Genomic DNA, 25,058 nt, shown 5'->3' with positions numbered 1-25,058 from the left:
GCACCCGCCGCCTAGCAGTCTCCACCCGCTGCGGCAGGGACCTCGCGAGAACTCGGCCGACACCGCCCAGCCCGGGGGTGGGGGCTCTGACTGTTGAGTGCCCGGGCTTCGGGGTCGGAGGTCAAAACCGCACTTCGGGTCGCACATGCGGTGTGCCCGGTGGAAAGGTTGGCCTGCGCTTGCAGGATGTCCCTGCGAGTCCGGATCCTGGGCCTAGAGCACCTTGCCGTGAGCTGGGAAGTGACTCCGATCTTTGTACACGGCGGCTACCTTGCTCGGAGACGGCGGCCTGCACGGACTACAGCGCAAGGGAGCGTTGTCACCCGGCGCAGACTCTGCCCGGACAGCCCTCCTGTGCTAGGACCAACCCCGGTGTGAACAGCAGCGCGGACACAGCCAGCCGGGAACATAGTGTTGGCAGGGTAAGGTCCTTGGAGAAGGGGCAGTAAACCGCAGGGCCTCGCCCTCTGCGCAGGCCGTCTCCCTGCACTAGCGTGGTCACCTCGCGAGTGCGAGGGCTGCCTCGCACCCTGCGGACCCACGGTTCAGCGCAGTGGCTGTACTTGACTTAGCCTCACCAGGTACTTAACAGCTTTTTCCCTTTGACACAGCTATTTTCTTTCCCAAAGAAATATGAACTTTGGGGAACCAGCAGTTAGTGTAATGGCTATGTCGCTGGATTCCCACGTAGTCGACCGCGGTTCGCGTCCCGGACCCGGTGGCTTAAAACTCACGCCGGGCGCGAGTGGGTGCATGCCCAAGATCCCGAGAGGAGACTGGAGAAGGGATTGCAGCGTGACCATCCCCCCTGGGGGGTGATTTCTCGCTTTCTGTCTGTCTCTGGCGAGCGCACGCACCCTATAGCGAAAATCTCTCAAAAAAGAAAAAGAAAAAGAAATATGAACTTTGAACCAGTCACGGTTAAGAACTGGTTAAGCGGTGGTCAGCACGGGCACTTTCACTGGGCTGCAGGCAAACCTTGGCTGGAGAAGTGACTGCCCAACAGCCGAGGGAGGGCCGGCTCCATCAAGTAACAGCTCAGGGCCTGTCACCCACAAAGCTGGCCATAAGTTTACTAATGTTTATACGTGCTTACACTCACAAATACAGGCAGCAGCACTTCTGAGACTCACGTATATAGATGGGGGCCAGTCATGTGTACTGGTGAGGACGTTGGGTCCCACGTGGCCAACTGTGCCACTGACCCTGGGCTGGAAAATCATATGCCAGGCACATGTGTGTGTGTGCTCAAAATCCCAAAAGGAAGCAGGATTAGAATGGTGCAGATGGCCATGTGGGAACCAGCCACACCTTCACCATCTTGCTGCCTGGCTGGTCTGACCCAGGATTTATTTTTATTTATTTATCTTTTTTTTTTTGAATTTGACCAGAGACAGTGAAGAAAGGGAAAGTGAAAAAGCAAGCTGCCTCACACTTGAACCAGGTCAACCATGCGGGACTTCTAGCACCGTAACCCCACAGCACCTGACAGCTTCCCAGGATTTATTTTTAAATACTATTTTCTCATTCTTGTTTTTTCTATTTCTCATTTTTTCTATTCATGTGCTAACTGCTACTCCCTTGATCAGTCTCAACCCTTTAACTCACCACACTCATCATCAAACCTGGCCCAGAAAAAGCTTTCAGCAAAATCCACATCCTTTCATGAAAAAACAAAAACAAAACAAAACCTAGGAATAAAAGCAAACTTAACATGATAAATGATTAGTATGAAAAATTCACAGCCAATATGGGTCCTCAGAAAAGTCAAGATGCATTTCCACATAGAAGCACATAGGAAATGCGTCATGAATTTTCCAACGACCAGATAGCTGATCATGTTTTGAATCCTGGCCTTGGTGGCTAGAAGATCTAATCAGGTGTGTGTGCATGCCCAAAATTCAGACAGGATGGAGAGACAGAGGGAATGTGATGTGACCACACCCTGCCAGAGCTGCACCTGCCCCCATACCCTGTGAGCACACATGCCCTTTTGGCAATTATTTAAAAAAAAAAAAAAAAAACCTTACTGAAGGAAATTAAAGACCTAAACAAATGGAAAAATATTTTGTGTTCACAGATTAGAAGAATGAATATTGTTAAGAACACATTACCCTCTATAGCAGAAATGGGAAGTTTGGGAGATAGGGTAGCAGGGAGGGCAACTGTAAATACTAGAGGCAGTGAGTGGGGGGGAAAGTGGGGTGGGACAACGTAGATTCCTATAGGCAGTAAGGACAAAGAAATGTGGGTCAGGGAGGGAGGGAGGGCATGGGAAGAAAAAAGTATGTTTATTTAACAAAAAAATGAAAAGCTATTTGTTGATAATGTGTATGGTGATGGCTTTGTCTTGACTGATATGGTATTCTTGATTTTTAGAAAGCAATGTTGTACACTGTAAAAATATATGCAATTAAATGTAAATTAAAATTTAAAAAAAAAAAAGCCTTACCCAAACTGATTTGCAGATCCAAGGCAATCCCTATCAAAATCCCAATGGCATTTTTTGCAGAAATGGAAAACCCATTCTAAAATTCATGTGGAAATTCAAGGAAACTACAGAGCAAAAACAATCTTGAAAAATAACAAAGTTGAAGGGCTCACACTTTCTGATCTAAAATCTTACTACAAAGCTACAGTAATCAAAATAGCATGGTATTAAAGATAGACATAAAATTGAGAGCTGAGAAACAATTCCTCACCTCTATGGTCAATTGATTAATATAAGGATACCAAGGGGCCAGCAGGTGTGTGGTGGTTAAGGTGCTGGACTCCCACATGGCTCACTGCAGTTCAAGTCCTGGACCTGAAGGCGTCCTTTCTCACACTCGTCAAATTAAAAAATAATAATAAATAAAATTAAATAATTCTATACCAAAAAAAGATAATGATGGTAAGACTGCTCAGAGGGGAAGGACAGGCCCCTTCAATAACTGGTACTGAAAAAACTGAATCTCGACGTACAAAAGAATGAAGCTGGGCCCTTGCCTTATAATAGCTATAAAAATTAACTCAAATGGAGCAAACCTAAAATTTAACAACTTAGGAGAAAATGTTAAGTGAACCTGCTTGAGCTTAGATTTAAAAACCATTTCTTAAACAACATGAAAAGCACAAGCAACAACAAAAATAAACAACTTAGATAACTAAGATGACCATTCAAAAGACATTATCAAGAGAATGAAAAGGCAATGCACAGCATGGGAGACATGCATAAACTCTCCATCTGAAAGCAGGTCAATGAGCCAGAATGCATTAAAAAAATAATAAATAGGGACCAGCAGATGGCATAATGGCTACGTTGCTGGACGCTCATGTAGTCAGCTGCGGTTCAAGTCCTCGACCCAATGGCTTAAATTCACGCCGGGCGCGTATGTGTGCGTGATGTGTGCGTGCCCAAGATCCTGAGGAGAATGGAGAAGGGAATGTGGCGTGGCCATCCCTTTGGGGGTGACTTCTCACTTTCTGTGTCTGTCTCTGGCAAGCGCACGTGCCCTAGAGCAAAAAACCTCATTCATTCATAAACAAATAGTGAAGCAACAAGAGAGGTAACAACTCAGTTTAAAAACAGGCAGAGGGACCAGCCAATGGCGTAATGGTTACGTCACTAGACTCCCACGTAGTTGACTGGAGTTCAAGTCCTGGACCTGGCAGCTTAAAACTCACACCGGGCCAGGGGACCAGCAGGTGGCGTGGTAATTAAAGCGCTGGACATTCCCACATGGCCAACCATGGTTCAAGTCCTAGACCTGGTGGAAACCCTTTCCCTCTTTCTCTGTGTCTCTCTCTGTTCAAATTAAAATAAAATGAATGAACAAATAAAATTAAATAATTAAAAAACAAAAACAAAAAACCCCAAAAACCTCACACTGGGCTTGTGTGCCCAAAATCTCGAGAGGAGAATGGAGAAGGGATTGCAGTGTGGCCATACCCCCGGGGAGTGATTTTTTACTGTCTGTCTCTCTGGTAAGTGCATATGCCCTACAGCAAAAATCTCTCCCACAAAAAAAAAAAGGCAAAAGACTTAAAATATGGGTCTCCAAAGATACACGAATGGCTAACAAGCCATGAAAAGATGCTCGCACCATTCATCTTCAGGGAAGTGAAGAACTAAATCATGACATACCACTTTATATCCATAATATTGGATAGCCTCGAAAAAGCAGAAAATAATGTGTTGGTGAAGGTATGGAACTGGAACCCGTGTACATCACATAAAGTGGGGCAGCCACTGTGGGAAATCTGGCAGCTCCTCAAGGAGAAGGGACTGAAGACAAGGCCCCCACAGCATGCACTGTCTGCACAGCAGCCTTACTGGCAGTGAGAAGGCAGAAACGACACCCGTGCCCACCAGCCAGGGAGTGGGTGTGATTGGTGCTCAGGCACAGAGAGGATGGGATCTAGTGAGTTTGACAACGGGTGACCCTGACGGTGTCACTCTAAAATACCAGACACAAAAGGACACACAGTGATTCCACTCACATGAAATGCCCAGACCAGGCAGAGGTAGAGACAGAAGTAGTCAGGAGTTACGGGGTGGGGGGAGTCACCCCTGTGAGTATGAGTATGGTAGGCAGTCGGTCTCGGGTAACGAAGAGCCCCAGGCGATGACTGCCCAATAGGTAAAGGGAGCCAATGCCACAGAGCTGTATTCTTAAAAAAGGTTAAAGTAGCATTATATACATTTATTTTTTTAAATCAGTACACCATATTTCGTACAGTGGCTTTAGGTCTGTGGGAAACTGAACAGAAAGCACAATTTCCATGTGTCCCTTTCCCCCTCTGCTCCCTACCCTTACTGACTCTGTGTGCCCGTGTGGTAATGCTCTACTCCGGCTGGTAAACATTGACATCCTAGCGGACGACTCCATACTTGGTTATTTTACCAAGCAGGGGAAGCAGCCGCAGGAGCCAAGGTGGAAGAAGTCCCAACTGCCAATGCTGAAACCACATAAGCCAAGAAATAAGAATTGCCAAGTAGGATTACAAGCCCAAACATAAGGACATCTGGGTCTGTGGTGGTAAGTGACCAGGCATATCCACAGATGGCAGGGAAGGGACGGACCTCCAAGAGTGCAGACACTGCTTCCCCGGTGTGTGGAGCTCAAACTCCCTCGCCCAAGGCATAACAGCGGGGAAAGCAGTGACCTGATCAGGCAGCAGTGTGGCCAGCGCTAACCATGTAGAGCTGGAGCACTCCAATGGGACGTGGAGAAGCACTGCTGCTCTATGCTATTTTATCCTAACTCCAGTAATCCCAGTCCTGTTGTGACAGTCACACCTGAAAGAGGAAGGATGTCCTACAGACCACTTGACCAGTGCATCTGAAAACTATCAAGAGAAACACAGATAAATGTCCAAGAAACTATCACAGACTGAAGAGCATCAATGAGATGTGAGTTCTGACTGTAGCGTGTGCCGACCTGGATGGGACCCTTGGACAGGAAGCAGGCATTCAGGGAAATGTGGTAAAACCCAAATAAAACCTCGAGTTCAGTCAACAGTAACACACCAGTGTCAATTTTGTGGTCAGGCCTGTGTTCTGTGGTGACGTAAGATATCGACAGCAGGGAGAGGGCAAGGGCACATGTGCACCCTCTGTCTATCCTCATGTCTCTGTGCACTTAACGTGGTCCAAGATAAAACGTCACTGGAAAAGAAAGAGATGCTAGATGGTTTACCTTCTTTATTCCACTAGTGTAACTACATTGTAGATTCAGAAATCAGAACCCATCTTGCAGGTGTGCTGTCCAGGTCTGTCCCTAAATGTAGGGATGCAGTTTGGATTCATGTTAGGAGTGAGACATTCCTAGGACACAGCAAGGCTGTGGAGGAATACTGACCTACGCTCGGACAGACAGGACCAGCCCCTGCTGCAGTCACGTGCTGTGGTCAGACATGGATGTCTCTAACATCATGTCACTTTCATTCATTTCGATCTCAAAGGTTTCTTCCAAGGAAGGTCTGGGATCAGGAGTTTTCCTTGAGGTTTCCAATGGTGCAAGCCCGGTTTCTTCGGCAGTCTGTTTTTCTACTTCAAATTCCCTGAAATCCCACGGAGGTGAAATAATGTTTTTTAGTGTCTTCATTGTATGCACATCAAAGTCATAACATTTTAATTTGTCTTTAATGTCTGCTCCTAAAAAGAAACACCATAATTAGAATAAAATAAGAAATTCCACCATTTATCTTCATTTCCATCATTACATAACACTGTCTATCATTTAAGTCATACTTTTAAGAGCACAAATACAGATCGGAAAGGGAAAAGAACATTTCCATCTTTTTTTTTCTCCTCACCATTTTCGAGGGAGATGTTGGCAAGACTGCTAGAAGCACAGTGGCTGCATTTCAGTGTGGTTCAACTGCCACCCACTCGATGGGCCACCCTCGGACACGAATGTCTGTGGTCTGTCTACCAGGGGTGTTCACAAGTCTTACACGAACAAAAACCAAAACGGAGGGCAATGCATTTCCCTCCTATCGAAACCTTACGATCTGAACAGAGATGTATGAGGTCCAATTGTTTCTGATATAAACAAGATGTGTCTCACACAGTTCAAACAGCTTTCTGGAACAGGCATGGAATAGGCTTGGCAAACTGACATGCAAGCCTCCAAAAGAACTGGTAAGCAATCAATGATAAACATGGACGTCCCCTCAGACGGTCCCTTCGCAGGGACAGGGAAAGCGTCTGACTACAACTGCATTTCACAGCCAAGCCTCACAAGTCCTCTGGAACAAAGAGGAAACTGAGGTTCAGATTTGCCCCAGTCCTAGGGACTACCAAGGGGCTGAGCTGAGGTCTCAGCCCAGGACTTGAGATAAATACCTCAACTCAAGCTTGTTTTTGTTTGTCTTTATTTTTTAAATTTAATTGGCCTATAGCATAGAAACTTGGTAAAGTGTGTTCCCCTGTAAGTGCATGGGCTGGTGAACTAATATAATCCACATAACCAGGACAGGCAGAAACTCCTCAAGCCCACTCTGTGCCCCTTCCTGGTCACCACTCCAGGAAATAGCTATTCGACTTCATTACTAGTTTCCCTATAAATTGAAATAATCAGTACACACACAGTTTTGTTAAAACCTGTGACACTGGGACTAGCAGTTGGCGTAATGGCTATATCGCTGGACTCCCATGTAGCCGACTGCGGTTTGAGTCCCGGACCCGGCAGCTTAAACTCACATGGGGCGCGTGTGCATCCGTGCCCAAGATCACCCCTGGGGGGTGGTGATTTCTCACTTTCTGTCTCTCTGGCAAGTGCACATGCCCTAGAGCAACAACCTCTCCCCCCAAAAAAGGAAGAAAAGAACCCTGTGACTTTCACTCATGTTACTACATGGTTTAGTAGGTCAGTTCTCTTAGATCATGTAGTATCTGGTTTTATGATCAAACTACTCTTTCTCCTTTCACCTACTGGCAAACATCTAGGTCACTGTTAGGTGCTGCTACGACTAAAGTAGCCGAGAGTGACCCCGTGTGTGGCCTTGGTAACAGGCACTTGCTGGGGCTGGCCCAACCCTGAGTAAAGCTGCTGGGACACACGCCTTGTGACAGGTCTCCATCCTGATCACCCTGTCATCCTCACCTTTGCACAGCCCCTTCTGTGGTGACTAGCTTAATTACGTGACTTGCTCTGATTAGAAGAACCTGATGGAGTGTTACCAAGCCACCTCCAACTTCCAGAGTTCTGAATCTTTGAATCTCACCCCGGCACTGCAGAGCATGCCCAACTGTCCCCACTGAGGCTCTCCCTGTGAGTGAGGCCATCTGAAACCATTAATGCAGCCGGGTGTCGAATGCCCACAGGCACATTCGCAAACCTAGGCCAGACAGCTGGTGAGCCTGCTGACCCTGGGAACAACGTGGTGTGGGCTGCTAGCATGGAGCAAAGGTCAGGAGCTGCTCGACAGAAGCCACACCCCAGGGCAATGGCAGTTCAAATCCCTGGCCTGGAGAACCAGCAGTTAGCGTAATGGCTATGTCGCTGGACTCCCATGTAGTCGACCGCGGTTCGTGTCCTGGACCCGGTGGCTTAGAACTCACGCCGGGCACGTGTGCGTGCGTGCCCAAGATCCTGAGAGGAGAATGGAGAAGGGATTGCGGCGTGACCATCCCCCCTGGGGGGTGATTTCTCGCTTTCTGTCTCTATGTCTCTCTCTCTCTGTCTGGTGAGCACACGCACCCTATAGCAAAAACCTCTCCAATAAAAAAAGCCCTGGCCTGGTCAGTTTGAAACATAACAGGCAAGTGTGCGAATGACCAAAGTCCAATGGGCTAGAGAACTGGAAGAAGGGGATCCCAGCATGGCCAGATCCTGGGCAGGGTGCTTGCCACCCCTCCTTCCTCTCTCTTCTGTGTGTGCGTGTGCACAGCACAGTCCAGCATGAACAAAGAGAGCATGCTACACTGCTATTAGTTGGAGCCACCAAGTTTTGAAGTGATTTATTGGAAAGCAAGAGGTAACTGTCATGCTGTTACAGTTAACTGCTACGTTCCCTACAGTAGATGGGTTAAACAGCTCTCTAATGGCTGTGCCCATTTGAAACCCACCAGTAATCAGTATCATGACTCATGGTAGTCCCACATCACCACACCAGGCACTGCCCATGTCTAATGGAGTTGAGCCATACAGAGGATGTGCACTGCATCTTTATTTGCTTCATAAATGCCTGGGTACCCTCTTTGGTGAAGCTCTTTTTCAAACATTTGGCTCATTTTCTTTACCCGTTGTCTTACTAGCAGGATTTTATTTTTATTTTTATTTTAGACATGAGCTCTTTGCCAAATCTACATGCTGAGTCTTCTCTCCAGGCTATGGCATGCCTCTCACTGTCAATTGTTTTTTTGTTTTTTTTTTTTTCGTTTTTGCCATGGTGTGTGTACTAACTAGCCAGAGACAAAGAGAAAATGAAAAATCACCTCCCAGGGGAGATGGCTTTACCACAATCCCTTCTCCATTCTCCTTTTGGGATTTTGGGCATGCACACATGTACCCAGCATGATTTTCAAGGAGCTGGGTCACATGGATCCAGCCGGCCACATGGGATCTAGCACCTTAACCTCCATGCCTCCTGCTGGCCTTCACTGTCTTTTATTTTTCATTTATTTTTAATTTATTTTTTTAAGAATTATTTAATTTTATTTATTTATTCATTTATTTTAACTTGACTAGAGAGAGACAGAGAGAGAGGGAAAGTGAGAAAGCAAGCCACCGGGTCTGAGACTCGAACCATGGTCGGCCATGTGGGAATGTCCAGCACCTTAACTACCATGCCACACCTGCTGGTCCCATTTTTTATTTTTTTAATGCCAGAAGTTACATACATGAGAGTGAGAAGATAGCCCATGGAGTCTGCTCACACTGCAATCCTTTGTCCTCCAGTTCTCCACCCTGTCAGGGTCCTGGGCTAGGACATGAACCCTGGTTGGCTATGTGGGTCCAGCTTCTGTGCAGTGTTAGCCCAACTATATGGAGCTGGCCCTTAATGATATTTTTGATGATCAGAAGTTCTTAATTTTACTTAAGCCCGATTTATTGTGTTTTTCCCTTTTGTACCTTTGTTTCATATTTTGTATTTCAAGGTCAAATCTAAGCTTTAACCTCAATGCACCCTCCTCAGCTAAGAGGACGACCTAAGGACGACCGATCCAAACGTACCCTGATATATCTGTTTATTATTGAACCATTTTTAAAGAAATTACTTATCACTGTTAAATATGTAAGGCATCTCAAACCTCACCCAAACGTCGAGTGCTATTATACCACCCTGCATTACAAAGCAAGGCCAGAGACACCACTGAGATCCCGTCTCCATTATGCAGTCAGGTGGGCTGTGCTGCAGAAAGTGCTTGACATGTCTCTACAGTACTTTGCACAGAGAGTATTCAGCTTTGAAATGCAGACACTGGAGGCACTACTCCCACAGCACTATTCTTACAAACTAAATGGAGTTTCTTGACATAGATGTAGTTAGAATAGTTAGAAAGATACACGTAGACCCTTGGATGAGAATCTGAAAACTCATGCTGAGATATACAGGCCACAGTAAAACATGGAGTATAATGCTAGTAAGCACCATCTTACCAATGTAAGCTTCAGAGTCACCAATGTACATCTCGATGCAGTGACCAAGCATTGTAACAGAAAACGTGTCATCTCGCCTGAGACCAAGGGCCTGCCACAAAGGAACACCGTTATTAAAAGAAAATACATTTCCTTTTCTTTTGTTTAAAGATACTCCCACACTGATCCACTCTGTTACCTTCCAGGTGCCCAGAGTGGGTGTTGGTGGGTATACCTGTGAGACTGGAGTAGCAGATGACGGTCAAGCAAGCTCCCGGGGGCTCCCTATACTATTCAATCCTTGCCCTTCAAACCCTTCCCTCAAAGAACTGCACATGGCACCCCCACACGCAGCCTCTGAGCCTCCTGCCCTAGCTCAGTGACAAGGAGTATATTCTGGATGACTCAGGTACACATCTCAGACAACGCGTGCGAGGGCAAGCCCTTGTGTGCTTCCAATTCCTACCTCGCTCAGAGTTCTGGCTGTCAAACGGCATCTTTAAGACTTCACCTAGCCTGAAAACCTCCAATTAGCCCTTTAAAGTCAGTTACGAACCCACCACTCACGAATTTACCTTTGAATGTATTTCATTTCCTTGTATTTTATCTCCTACAGATACCATTCGTTCACTGATCTTAAGATCCACATTTTCTCAAACGCTAATGCTTCTGAACCTGGGAGGACTGTTGGTCCGTCACCACTGTGGTGCGGGCTCCCGTCTGGGAGACACCGGTCGTCGTGAGGTGGCACAGCCCCGACGGCGCACCTCAGGATGGCCAGAGACGTGTGTGTCACACTGGAAACCCTCAACACGTCAGCGGGTTGCAGAGTGGGGTCCATGGCTGGGGGAATTAATTCAGCAAGGGCAGCATGCGTGTTGTGACCAGGACACCACTTTGAGAAAACAGGGTTATGGACCACTTGGATTGAACGTCATAGCCATGTATTTCACTTTTGGTTTTTAAATTTATGTCTAGAGTGACCCCAGACAAAAACTTGTGTCCAAGGGGAACCAGCAGTTAGTGTAATGGCTATGTCGCTGGACTCCCACGTAGTCGACCGCGGTTCACATCCTGGACCCAGTGGCTTAAAACTCACACCAGGCACGTGTGGGTGCGTGCCCAAGATCCCGAGAGGAGAATGGAGGAGAAGGGATTGCGGCGTGACCATCCCCCCTGGGGGGTGATTTCTCGCTTTCTGTCTCTATGTCTCTCTCTGTCTGGCGAGCGCACGTGCCCTATAGTGAAAAACCTCTCCAAAAAAAAAAAAAAAACTTGTGTCCAAGTATGTACAGAAGAGTACTTTTTCCAAGTACCAAAAAAATCAAGTGACAAGAAAAATTGTACTAAAGTTTAATTGGTGGGACCAGCAGGTCGTTAAGGCACTGGACTCCCATAGAGCCAAGCATGTTTCAAGTACTGGACAGGGTGGCTTGAAAATCATACCGGATTGGGACCAGCACATGGTATGTTTATGTCGCTGGACTCTCATGCAGTCAATCACAGTTCGAGTCTCAGACCCAGCAGCTTGACACTCACACTGGGCACGTGTATGTGTGCCCAAAATCCTGAGAGGGGACTGGAGAAGAAGGGACTGTAGCATGGCCATCCCACTCAGGGGGGGGGTTCTCGCTTTCTGTCTCTCTGTTTCCAGCGAGTGCACATACCCTACAGCAAAAACCTCTCCAAAAAAAAGAAAAGAAAGAAACACCAGCTGCATGTGTGTGTGTGTGCCCAAAATCCCGAGAGAACAAAGAAGGGACTGCAATATAGCCACCCTCCTAAAGAGTGACTTCTCACATTCCCTCTGTGTCTCTCTGTCTCTCTGGCAAGTACACACACCCTACCACAAGAACCTAAACACAAAGAGTTTAACTGGAAGTGCTTTATCCTTGTGGTAATCTCTCTTATTAACAGCGTCGCTGGCTTGATGAAGTGCAGAAGAGAGATGACGGGGAGATTCTCTCCTTATGGGTGCACACCTTGCTGTTTACCTACTAAAGTGACCTCAGGCCATTCACTTTAAGAGCAGTTAAGAAGAAAGCCTGGGAGTTCCACTGCTCTCGCTGCAAACAGGGATGCTGTGCTCCCAGCCCAAGCGCGAAGCCCAGGCGGACAGTGGCAAGTGCAGCTGGGCAGCGTGTGCTGCCACCCTTGGAGGCCAGGTCTCCCATGGGCTGCTGGGCTGTGGCCACTGCCCCACATGCATGGAGCTCTCTGCAGAGCTGCCCCACAGTGGCACAAGGGCAGGCCGCAGCAGCCTAACACTGGAGCCATACGGGAGCCCCAGGCTCAGGACCTGGGGCAAGCTCAAAATGCCTGCATACAGGGGGACACCCGTGCTCCTGGGGGCTGGGAGCCCACAGAAGGGACTGCAGCATAGCAAGTCCCTGTGGAGGTATGTGTGTCTCCCTCTCTCTCTCATGAGAAAGGAATAAGAAATTACAAAAAAAAAAAAAGTAAATAAAACTTCCCAGAAAAGAGTTGTTTTTTTTTTTTTTTTTTTTTTTTAAATGGTTTTGCCAAAGTGTGTGTGCACTTGCCAAAGAGACAGAGGCAGAGAGAGGGAAAGTGAGAAATCTCCTCCCAGGGTGATGGTCACGCCACAACCTCTTCTCCATTCTTCTCTCAGGATTTGGGACATACACACACATCCGACGTGATTTTCAAGCCTCCAGGTCAGAGACTTGAACTGTGGATGGCTATGGTGGGAATCTAGCACCTTCATCATACCACCTGCAGGCCCCAAGAAAGGCTTTAAGGAAAAGTGGTGAGTGCTACCAAGATGGAGAGTCAGGAACAGACAGAAGACTCACAGTGTGGAAGTAGTCCACGGCATTTTCGAAGTTGCCCATCAGACTGTGGATATACCCGATGGCAGAGTAGGTGGACGCGTTCTGAGGGATCAGCACCAGCGCCTGTCTGTGGTAGTCCAGTGCCTCGGCGTACTTTCTGCAGGAGAGAGACAGTGGGGGGCGGGGAAGCTCCTGGGCCCAGTAAGAGCCCCAAACCCTCATAGAAGATGGGCACCCATCTAAGAGTTCAGGTAAGACACACTGTCCCGTACCAGGCAAGTCTACACCGGCAACTGTCCCGCAGCCCTTGCAGCAGCTCAAACCTTGAGACGCTAGCTCAAGGCCTGCCACAGGCACCTGCTCGTTCTTTCCGGAGGCTGATGGGACATGGAAGCAGAACCCATGCCCTGCCTCCTGGCCTTCACTCTGCCATGCCCTGCCTTCCCAGGCTACAGTGATGGGGAAGCAACAAACCCTTTCAGGCAGGGTTGGTTAAAAGGAGCCAAGGAGTTTTGCAGTAAGGTCCACGAGTTCCTTAGAACAGTGTTCTCAAGGATCTCTGGGATATGTGCCCTGTAACTCATTTGTGGGGAAAAAGTTTTTATGCTTAAGTTTGGGAAATGCTGCAGCTCAAATGCACAGTAAAGACTTAAGAGACATCTGCAATGAGAGCTATTAAATTCCGGATGACCTGGGGCTTCCCAGACGTGCTTCACCAAATAATTCGCTTTGCAACTGTCATCAGATCATAGCAGAAAAGTCCAAAGAGAAGTTAGAATATAGATATGATTTTAATTAGATTCTCCTGTCCTGAAGAATTTTTTCTCTACGAAAATTACTGTAATTATCAATGTTTTCCAAATAAAACTAAAACAACAGCGAGAAACTATAAAATGGTAATTCTGACACCTATTATAATCTAAGCAGCCAAGGAAGCACAAGAAAGCTGAAAGGTCTCATGGCATAAAACACACAGAAAAGGTTTTTCAAAATTAAGTAAGCTTTCAGTCACAACATACATTTCTGAAAATGCTCTACTTCACTTACTTCAATTTTCTGCAGACATGCCCCAAGTTGTTCAACAAAGGTTCCCACTTGTCAACTGTTACCTGAAACACAGCAGCACCAGGCCAACGAGTTACACACATCACAGCGCAGCCGAGTCACCCAATGCCCCTGCACGCTGGTTGTCTCCAGACCTGTCTCTGCCACAGCACCAGGCGGGCACATGTGCTGACTGGCAGGCACAGTTCTTCCAAGAGCCCATCCATGCTGAAGCGCCAGCCACATCCCTGCAGCCCTGAGCATTCCCTGAAGCACCAGAATCTTTATTGCCTGCTGCTGCACTCAGGGACCTCAAGTGCACCTTAATGTGATTCACACTGAACCCCTCTCCTGCCACCCCAGGCCCTAACCTCATCCCCCAAGCACCCTACTACTCAGTAAATGGCCCCCATGTCACCCTTGGCCTGCCAAGAATGACCAGGGTTGGCTCATCCTACACCCTGGGTATGACTTAGCCACTTCGCCCTGCTTCCCCACCAATCCTGCCTCAGACCCGTCCCAAAGGCCTGACCATGCCGATCCCTTGAAGGCCCTCATGTCCCCACTCTCCTCAAGACAGGTGCACACTTAGCATCGTCACTTCCAAGGCCCTTAATGATCCACTTAACCCTCCTGCCTGTTCTCTGAACTCAATTCAAGCAATACTGAATTAGCGCCAACCTCTGCACAGACCGTCCTCTGCCGTGAAATGCACCGGGCTTCTATCTAGCCACCCACAGGGCCACGATGCAGCACCCTCATGTCTGGACAAACAGCATTCTTCGTGAGGGCCTTATCTCCTCAGCGACACTGTGCACTACTGCACACTTGCTTTTTACACAGTTAGTCAGAGTTGAGGGCGGGAATGGCCAGCCACGACTGCTCTGCCACACCTAATGCCGAGGGTGTGCCCACAGGCTGGTTCACGTCGCCTCCAGGCATGCAGCTGGGGCCACACTGTCTCCAGGGAGACTGGCCCCAGTCTGACGCCTGCAGCCATTCCTAGGCAGCTGCTCTCTGGCTACCCTGACATTTACCACAGCCTACAAAGCAGAAACACAGCATTTTCCCTTCTACAAGCTAGTGGGCATTTGGACACTTCAATAGTATTGTTTTTGGACTTAAAACCATTACTATACATTTCCATAAGACTGCAAGTGCCTAAGATTCATCAAAGATTACAGTTTCAACTTTCGGTGTGGTCTGGGGTCGTGCTTCTCAAACCTCAGTGCACAAGACCCATCTGGGGATCTCGTTAAAACTGCACATTCAGGTTTGAGAACTCTGGGACTCTGCACCTCTAAAAAGCTTCCAGGTGATGCTAAGGGGTTAGCATAGCATTCAATTCTTTCAAAATTGGCAAGATGACGTATTAGTACATACCCAGATTAACAAAGAATTTAGATAGTCGTGAACGACCCAAGACTCAGCTAAGGAAGAACCTGACTTAAATAAACGTTTACCATGTGTGAACACATGGAAATACAGTGTTCACAGTTCAGATGACCAAAGACACGAGGTCAAGGCAAACAAAGTTGTCTGTGGAGAGCGGAAGATACCATCTGTCAGAGGACCTGCAGAGCTATCTGCCAAAGAGAAGCTATTAGAGAAGGAAGGTGGGGGGTGCACACGGCAGTGAGAATCTTAACAGGACAGAGTAAGAAAGCTGTGAACAAACATAATCAGGACTCAGAAGAGCAGTAACATAAAATCCCTAACAGAGGCTTGGGGCCCCAACCCTGTTACTACTTTAAAATAAAGCCAGGGTGCACACATCCTTGCTAGCTGGAGGTTAATTCACAAGCACCCACTTATAGGGGACATTTCTAACACGACAGAACTCGGTCAAATATTCTCAACACCGAGAGGTCTGCACACACACTCAGGACACAGAGCGAGCAGCGCTGAGGGGTCTGGGGTGGAAGGGTATCTATCTACACCCTAGCCTTGCCTACAGCTACACTTCAGCCAGATGAAGTTCTCTTAAGTACCAGGGGAGGACCACCACGTTAGAGCAGTGCCCAGTGTCCAGGCGGCACCTGTGTCCCATTCCACTCACTCAGCTAACAGAGTTGGTACCCTCCTGTGAAGCTACAGCCCTCTCCGTGAGCAAACACCAACCACCTGCCCTCCTAGAGACAAACTCCAACTTTTACCGTGTAGTGAAAGTTGACTCCCTGACAATTTGAACAATCCATTTGTTATTAAAAAAAAAAAAAAAAAAGATTACATTCTTCTAGGCGAGACACCTTATCTCCCTAACCCTACAGGTACAAACATACGAGTGTGCACTAGATAACACACAATACCTCATTCCCAATTGCTTTAATCTTTTCCAAAGCATCAAGAAACCATTTTTCTGCTGTTTTCCATCTAGAATAGAAGAAAAAAAAGGCTGCAGATTATTCAAAGTTACCAAGTGTACACATTTTAAGAAAAATTTAAATATTTCTCTCATAGTATTAAAAATAAAATGGGATAAACTGCTAACAGTAATTGTTCATGGGTCCAGCAGATGGCGTAATGATCACGTTGCTGGACTCCCACGTAGCCGACCTCGGTTCCAAGTCCCAGACCCAGCGAGGCTGAAAACTCACACCGGGCACATGTGCGTGCATGCCCAGGAGGAGATATGGGGAAGGGACCGTGTTGTGGCATCCCCCATGGGGGGTGATTTCTCACTTTCTGTCTGTCTCTGTCTCTCTAGTGAGTACACACACCCTATAGCAAAAATATTAAAAAAAAAAAAAAGAAAGAAAGAAAAAGTGATTGTTTAGATTTCAAGGGTAAGTCCGATAAACGATCACCTTTAGGGACCCAAGTCAAAGATTTAAAATTTAAGAGATCAATCTGATTCTCATTTTCCGAGAAATTTATGCTCTATAAAGTCACGAATGTGGGACCAGCAGTTTGCATAATGGTTATGTTGCTGGACTCCCATGTAGTCGACCACGTTTTGAGTCCCAGACCTGGTGGCTTAAACTTACGTCAGGCGCGCATGCGTGCGCGCCCAACATCCTGAGAGGAGAATGGAAGAGAAGGGATTGGAATGTGGCCATCCCCGCTGGGGGCTGATTTCTCACTGTCTGTCTTTCTGGCGAGCGCACACGCTATATAGTAAAAACCTTTCCAAAAAAAAAGTCACGAATGTTCACCCACTGCTCCCAGGAAATAGAACAAGGGTCCTGCAAACCTCCAGGGTCACATTTTCATGAGGTAACTGATGTGTACTCTTTTGTTTTACGTGCATTTCTGTTTGAAAACACTACCTATCGCAAAACTTACCTGGCTCTTGGATTCCCCAGGAGGCACCTCTCACAGCTGCGAGGGCTTGAATGCCAGATAGTATTTTAATAGGTGCTAGGGGATTGTCTTAATAGTGAAATCCCAAACAAAAAGCACAAAAATGTGGAAAACACAGCATTAAACCAGTCACAAAGAGCACACCTGTTTTCAGCATGAGCCGAGACAAAAAGGCAGGACACAGCCTTATTCGAGGCAGCTGGGAGTGCAGGCTGGCAGACCTGTCCCTCCCACCTGTGCGCCCACGGGTGGCTGTGAGCGCACCTACAGTGCTAGTCTGGAGCTCCCGTAAACTTCAGGGAGTGGGTGAGTGCAAACGTAAAGACCGACTACCATACGCATCATTCTCTCTGAAAACGCCTCAGCCTCTCTGCACTGAAAGGACCTAGGTCTCAGCACAGGCACCACAGCAGCAATGAGTCGGCACAGATTTTCTGCTTCTGTGTTTACGCAGAGTCTAGCTAAATGTGAAGGGTGACAGATATTTTTCTCTTTCAGTATAAGGCTAAATCACTATCCCACGGATACTGAAGATTTAAAGCTTCAATTTACCAGGTCATTCAAGTTAAACTGATTTTCTAATTTACCAGTATCTGAACAGAAAATATATCCCCCTGCCCGTGGAGGCCCCTCAAATGTACGGCCTTTGCTCCTGACAAACTCAGCAGTGCCGAGAAGCTCTATAGCACACAGGCCAATCCACAGGACCTCACTGATCTCACCCGGCCAGTAACGTGGCCCAGGTAAGCCCAGGTCATAGGAGGACTGACACCTGAGCTTCGTGCTCGAAGGAAATGCAGGCTAAAAGTTTGTTTTTCCTTCTTAACCGCTTACCTCCCTTGAAACCAGAATATTTCAAATAAAAGTCTCCGAAGGAACTGGTCTGACCACATAAACCCAGGGGAAGAGGCTGCAGTCTTGGCACTTACTCTCCATTCTGGAACGCCACCACGCCAACCTCGTGCATGACAAAAGGGTCTTCAGGTGCAATGCTCAGAGCTTGGCCAAAAAATCTTTCAGCCAGTTTTGAGTTGTTGGTTAAGCCATATTCTAATCCGATATACAACATTGGCAAATGACACCTAAGAATAATGGAGAATTTCACATATTCAACACCATCAACTTGGTAATTGAGCAGAAAGTAATTTGTCAGCGTCAAATTATATCTGGAAAATACAAAGCCAAACACAGAGCTCCTTTTCCTTAGTCCAGACATTCCAGGACTGTCTCGTGGGCTTTCAGGCTCCCCAGCTGCCACTTCCAGAACCAGGCAGCACCCTATCTATGATGCCACAGCTAAAGCAGAGGGCAGGTCCTCTGTGCTGAGGTCACAGGCCTGCCACTGTCTGCCATCTCCTTAGTAATGACCAATCCTTATCCCTCAAGACTGTAAATCCCACTTCCTCTTCTGGAGCTTCCTCTCACTTTTCTACCTTGATGGGTTTCCATGAAAATCTGTTATTCTCAGCTTCACAGTGAAAATCCTGAATCGTACTATGTGCATGGACTCTAGGTCCGGCCTGTGAGACAGCTGCAGGCAGAGCGGACTACGTCCGGTTATCGCAGGCACAGGATGGGCCACTGGCTGCACCTACAGATGCACTGAGACCTCTGAGACCTCGGAGAACATCGCCATCCGCTGACTAACTGCTTGGAATGTACTTTGGTTTTAATAAAGAGTCATGACCCAGATTAAAATTCTGTCATTGACCTGGGCGTAGCAAGACCCTGCCTGTCAAAAAAAGACTTTATTGCACACGGGCCAGCCACAGCAGTGGTGGTGATACCACACCCACGGGTGGTCCCGGGCCTGTGTCCCATGGCCTCCCCACATCACCAAGGATGCCCCGTGCTGCCCACAGTCCGAGCTGGCTGGGCTACAGTGGGGACCCTGCTGGAGATGTCTCTCTGTCTCTGTCTCTCTCATAGAAGGAAGAAATAAGCACACTTTCTAAATGGGTGGTAGAGAGTGCGTGTGAGGGGCAAAGGGAAGAAACATTTAACAGACAAAAGAATATAAAGTTCTCAGGAAGCAGCAGTTAGCGTAATGGCTATGTCGCTGGACTCCCACGTAGTCGACTGCGGTTCGCGACCCGGACCCGGTGGCTTAAAACTCATTCCGGGCACGTGTGCGTGTGTGCCCAAGATCCCGAGAGGAGAATGGAGGGGAAGGGACTGCAGCGTGACCATCCCCCCTGGGCGGTGATTTCTCACTTTCTGTCTCTCTGTCTCTCTCTGTCTGTTTGGCGAGCGCACGCGCCCTACAGCGAAAACCTCTCCAAAAAAAAAAAAAAAAAAGAATAAAAAGTTCTCTGTTGAAAAAAAACCTCAACTAAAGAGCCTAGCATGTGGGCTGAAAGCACCTCTCAGGAGTGAGACAGACCTCTGTCCCTAACCTTGACAGTCTTTGATAGTTTGTATGATCTTAGAGATTAGTTTCACTGCATATAAAAATTTGGTAATAGTTACATACATGTAAGTTCTGCTTTGAGACTCAATTCAGATATCTACCCAGACCATTCCGTCCCTTTCAATCACCGTTATGACTATCCCGCCATCGCTGTTACGGAGAAGTCCGTCAGTAGCCGTAACAGTAAGGACCTGCAAAACCTACGCCATAGCAGCAGTACAAAGAGTGGCAAAGACTGTCCAAGGCAGCTTTTCAGAACTCTGGAAATTAACCAAGGGCTTACAAATATGTAAGAAGCGGGGGCCAGCAGGTGTGTGGTGGTTAAGGCACTGGACTCCCGCATGGCTGACCACAGTTCAAGTCCCAGATGTGGTGGCTTGAAAATCATGCCAGATACATGTAGGTGCTCGCCCAAAATCCTGAGGGGAGACTGGAGAGGAGATTGTGCATGGCCATCCCCCATGTGGGGTCATTTCTCACTTTCCCTCTTTCTCCGCCTCTCTCCAACGAGTGCACACACCTTATAGAACAAATCTAAAAAACAAAAACAAAAAAACACCTCTGAGGAGTGCATATCCAAGACAGCTGGGGGGCTCGACCACAAAGCCAATCTTGGGGCACTTTAACCCACTGCAGCCCATCTCCCCTGTCCAGGCTCATACCAGCCTCACAGACCAGCAACCTCGCGACACGCAGCTCGACACCATCAGCCTTGCAGCCACTGGAGGGAACAGAGGAGTCCGGAACTCCTCAAACGTCCTGGAGACTGTCACTCTTGGATCTGTCTGGAAGCTCCTAGAAAAGCCTCACTTGCAGCTTTTCTTCATTCAACTCAAACCTCAGAGAGACACACCTCCATTCCCATTTAAGATTTGCTGAAAAGTCAATGAGAGCAACAATTTGGCATCGGTTCTACCAGCTAGGGCAAAGAAGAGGCTGGTCAAGAGCTGAAGTGTGGGATTAAGGGGCCCACGAAGGGTTCTGAGAGCCAGAAAGCGACGTACATCAGCTGTCTGCCAGCACGGGGCAGACCTGGGAGGCCTGATGCTCCCACCTCTGGCTGACCTTAAGGCACTGTGCCAGCAGGAAGCAAAGCTAGGTCAGAGCCTCACCTGCCCAAGTGTTGAAGGTACCCACCAGGGGTGCAGGCTTCCAGCAAAGAGCTCAGCACCAGAACGAAGCCATCGAGCAGACTATCCCGAGCTTCGGCAGCACGTCCAGCCACAGACATGGACTGTGGTGTCAGGCTGGGAACCACTGACAAACTGCAAGTCCTACGGTCGGAGGGAAGTCCGAGCTCCCGAACTGCCACGTTCTATTACTGTAAAGGTCTACTCTCAACAAAAATAAAACTCACACAAAGAGACAGGAAAGTGTGCCTCACACAGGAAAAAGCCGTCAAAGGCAAACTGTCTGGGAGGAAGCCCAGATGTTGGCTAAAGAGCAATACCTTAAATGGGCTACTTTAAAGATTCAAAGAACTGAATGGAAATTCAGTCTATAAAATTCAAAACAAGTACGAAAACAATATCTCACCCAACAGAGAACAGAGACAGCAATTACAGAAATGAGCCAGAGAGCAGTTCTGGAGCTGAGAAGCCAGCTGAGGCCGAGCACACTAGACAGCAGGGGCACCCGTGACCTTCGTGAAGACAGGTCAATGGAGATGCTCCTGTCTGAGAAGCAAGAACAGAGGGATGAAGAAAAGTTACACGGAAGGCCGGCCACCGTGCTGCAGCAGCAAGCGATGCTCTGCAGTGCTGAGGCCGCATGGGAAGGTCCCGCCCGAGTGTGTCCTGAGGTCAGTCCGTGCGGCAGGCTCACGTACACGTGCCCGTGATCCTGGCTGGCCAGAGCTGGGGCCAGGACAAGGCCATCGTGTGAAGACCCTGGTAGGGGTGCTGTCTCCCTCTCTCATGGAAGAAACAAATAAAGAAAACTGAATACAGCCTCAGGGATCTTGGAGTATCACCAATCATACTGACATATATACCACAGGCTCCCAGAGGAAAAAGGAGAGAGAAAAGAGCAGAAATATTTGAGGAAGTGACAGCCAAAAACTTCCCAAGCTCAGAAAATTCCCAAGAATGATTAACTTATTTTTTTTTTTTTTTAGAGGTTTTCGCTACAGGGTGCGTGCACTCGCCAGACAGACAGAGAGAGACATAGAGACAGAAAGCGAGAAATCACCCCCCAGGGGGGATGGTCACGCCGCAATCCCTTCTCCTCCATTCTCCTCTTGGGATCTTGGGCATGCATGCACACGCGCCCAGCGTGAGTTCTAAGCCACCGGGTCCGGGATGCGAACCACGGTTGACTACGTGGAGTCCAGCGACATAGCCATTACGCTAACTGCTGGTTCCCAGAATGATTAACTTTTCAAAGAAATCCAGAGCTAGACAAATCATAGTCAAGCTACTGAAAACACAAAAAGAGATCTTGATGGGCCCAGGTGCTGCACAACTGGACCCACGAGAGGAAAGCCCTGGTTCAGGTCGCAGGGCCACCCAGAGCACTGGGCACATGCGTGTGCCTGTGCCCTCTGCTGCGGAGACTGGGTGTGGGCTGCGGCAGGGGGTCCTGCTGGAGTACCTGTCTGGGATCCTCAAGAGTAACAGCTGTCTGGAGATGGATACTGGACCTGAGATGTGAAATGCTGCTTTCCTTGACCAAAACTGAAGACGTTTTCTGCTGAGACATCCCCCCTCTAGATTCAGTCCTAGTGGGCAGGGCTACCTCTTCTCCTTCTCTCCATTTCTCTCCATCTCTCTGTGTCTCCCTGTGCCATTTACATTGTTTTGTTCTGTTCTGTTTTAAGGTAAAGTGTCCTCTGGGCTCTCAAGCACTTCCTTTATTGTGCTTAATTGGGGCCTTTCCCCATTTCATTTCGGAAAGGCACAAACCCAGACCATCCTGAAATGGTTACCAAACCTGAGCTGTGAAATATTCATGTGCCGCGCAGTTTTCATTTTTGCTTTTTAAAATTAAAATCTAATGCTTTTTTAATATCTTTTTTCTTTCACCTTTTTCATTTTATCTTTTCTTCTTCTTTCCTCCTCTCTAATTCTTTTTCCTTATCTTTATTCATTAGCTGTTCAGCCTCTATGCACCAAGTGCCTACACTGGTCCAAGTGAACAGGATCCAAACATCTGCATCTGATCAGGGTCAGATAGTCCTCCATTCCCACTGAATCTGATGCACAAAGAGTGCAAACGGAACAGAGATCGCAGATCCCCCTCCTCCACGCCTGACTCCCCTCTTTTTTTTTTTTTTAAGAGAGATTTTTTTGTTATGGAGTGTATATGCTCACTGGAGAGACAGAGAGACAGAAAGAGAGAAACCAGCCCCTGGGGGATGACCACACTGCAATCCCTTCTCCCCATTCTCTTCTTGGGATCTTGGGCACACACACACATGCACCTGGTGTGAGTTTTAAGCCACAGATCCAGAACTAGAACCACAGTCAACTACGTGGGAGTCCAGTGACGTAACCATTACGCTATCTGCTGGTCCTAGTACTGCTTTTTAAAAACAAACAAAAATCCATTCATCTTAAAGGACCAAGGCATATGTTACCACTTTTAAGAAGCCGTCCATGGGACCAGCAGTTGTGTGGACAGAAGTCTGACTACTTTTCCTATTTTCCAAAATCTTTTCAAAAGGGACTGGGGAGGTCATGCCCACAAACATTAACAGACCATTTATTTTCTATTAACAGGATTCTTCCTACCTCCCTTTCCTGGCACAGTATCTCAGAGATGTATATTTTAACCCATTACAGTATATTCTTGTGCTTATCTCTTCCCAAGACACAGAACTTCTCTTTTCCTTGAGATGTAGATTAAGCCTTTCTTTAACTAAGACACAGACCTTCCCCTCCAATCACCAACCTAAGAACTGTGGAACCCACCTATAACCCACAAGACCCCACTTCTACATGTCCTGCCTTTTTGGGACAGACCAATGGAAAATCTTTTCACTAAATGTTGTCTGTCAATCTCAAAAACAAATAAAAAGAACCCCTGTACATGATCACCCCGAGAAAGGCATGTATGCCTCTTCTCCGGGCCTAGGTCACTCACAGTTGGCTTGGAAATAAACCGCATTAATTATTAATTATTCATTTTACAGTTGGTTGTTTTTTCCCCGTCAACAATACAAGAAGTCAAAACCTCCCTTGAAAGTATTAAAAGCAGACTAGATCATACAGAAAATCAAATCTCAGATGTAGAAGAGAGAATCGCTGGCCTAGAAAAACCCACCGCAAACACAGAAAATTGCCCCCCAAAATGAGAATATATGAAAAATACTAGATATCATCAAACGTCCAAACATCTGGATAATTGGTATCCCAGAAGGCGAAGAGACTCATAAGGGCATTGATAATCTATTCCATGAAATCCTGCAAGAAAACTTTCCAAACCTAGAGAGGCACTCAAAGATCCAATCCCAAGAATTACAAAGGACCCCAAATAGAATCAACCCAAGAAGATCTTCTCCAAGACACATTACAGCCAGACTGACTAAAACCACAAAGACAAGATACCAAGATTGGTAAGAGAGAAATATCAAGTGACCTCTAAGGGATATCCCATCAGGCTAACAGCAGACCTCTCATTAGAAACAATGTGAGTGAGGAAAGAATGGGAAAATATATTCAAAGTGTTAGGGAAAAGCAATTTCGACCAAGAATATTGTACCCAGCAAGATTATCTATCCTTCACATGGGAAGAAAAGACAAGAACAGTCTCAGATTAAAAAAAATCCTGAAATAATTTACCAACACCAGACCAGATCTCAAAGAAGTTCTGAAGGGAGTGCTATACCAGGAAAATTGAAATAAGAGAAATAAGAGTTCAAAAACTAAGAAAATGGGCAACTTAATCATAGGCACAAGTCTGGAGTTGAATATTATATCCCAGAATTTAATCAGGAAGATCAGAAGATAAAGTACACGAGACTGAACTGGTGAAATAGAATTTATGACTTTTGACTAAAACATTGCTGATTTTTTCCTAGGCTTTGTTTTCAAGTTTTTAAGATTTCTATAGGTTCATGTAACTACTATTTGAACAGAATCCCGTTTCCTGCCTTTAAGTTTTAAGCAAAGTTCCTTAGCATCCCTTTGATTTATTAAAGCTGAAACTGCTTTTTTTGAAATTAAAAAATATATTAAAAAAATCTATTTAATGACCGTAGTAAGCTATATCATCAGCTAGGTGCTACTCTGTAGTATATTCATTCTACTCAGTTTCACACCTAAAGTCAGACATGTATTCACAGATATGTATATACCAGCTGAACTTGCTATTGAAAATAGATTATTTAAGAAATTTTGGGGACCAGCAGTTGGCATAATGGCTATGTTGCTGGACTCCCATGTAGTCGACTGCAGTTTGCGTCCCAAACCCAGTGGCTTAAAGTCATGCCAGGCG

At 47.0% G+C, this 25,058-nt stretch overlaps 2 protein-coding genes across 5 annotated transcripts in view; both read right to left on the bottom strand.

Annotated features, from left to right (window-relative positions):
• Positions 1–147, bottom strand: part of UPF3A (UPF3A regulator of nonsense mediated mRNA decay) — a gene marked incomplete in the record, with an annotated part of 25,151 nt that extends 25,004 nt beyond the window's left edge. Inside the window, 1 exon segment of the mRNA XM_006159694.3 lies at positions 42–147. Within this exon segment, the coding sequence (XP_006159756.2) occupies positions 42–147 (106 nt within the window).
• Positions 148–5,668: 5,521 nt separating this feature from the next.
• CDC16 (cell division cycle 16) overlaps positions 5,669–25,058 on the bottom strand; it is a gene marked incomplete at its 5' end in the record, with an annotated part of 41,886 nt that continues 22,496 nt past the window's right edge. For 2 of the 4 annotated variants that reach the window (XM_027776217.1, XM_027776220.1), the window contains 6 exon segments: positions 5,669–6,139; positions 10,092–10,182; positions 12,887–13,022; positions 13,913–13,974; positions 16,219–16,282; positions 18,142–18,294. In XM_027776217.1, the coding sequence (XP_027632018.1) occupies positions 5,880–6,139; positions 10,092–10,182; positions 12,887–13,022; positions 13,913–13,974; positions 16,219–16,282; positions 18,142–18,294 (766 nt within the window). 4 annotated transcript variants of the gene reach the window in all.

This window comes from Tupaia chinensis, unplaced genomic scaffold, assembly GCF_000334495.1.
Source record: "Tupaia chinensis unplaced genomic scaffold, TupChi_1.0 Scaffold000644_1, whole genome shotgun sequence".
NCBI classification, from domain to species: domain Eukaryota; kingdom Metazoa; phylum Chordata; class Mammalia; order Scandentia; family Tupaiidae; genus Tupaia; species Tupaia belangeri.
Note: the sequence above shows the minus strand (reverse complement) of the source record. Positions and strands in the feature narration are given on the sequence as shown.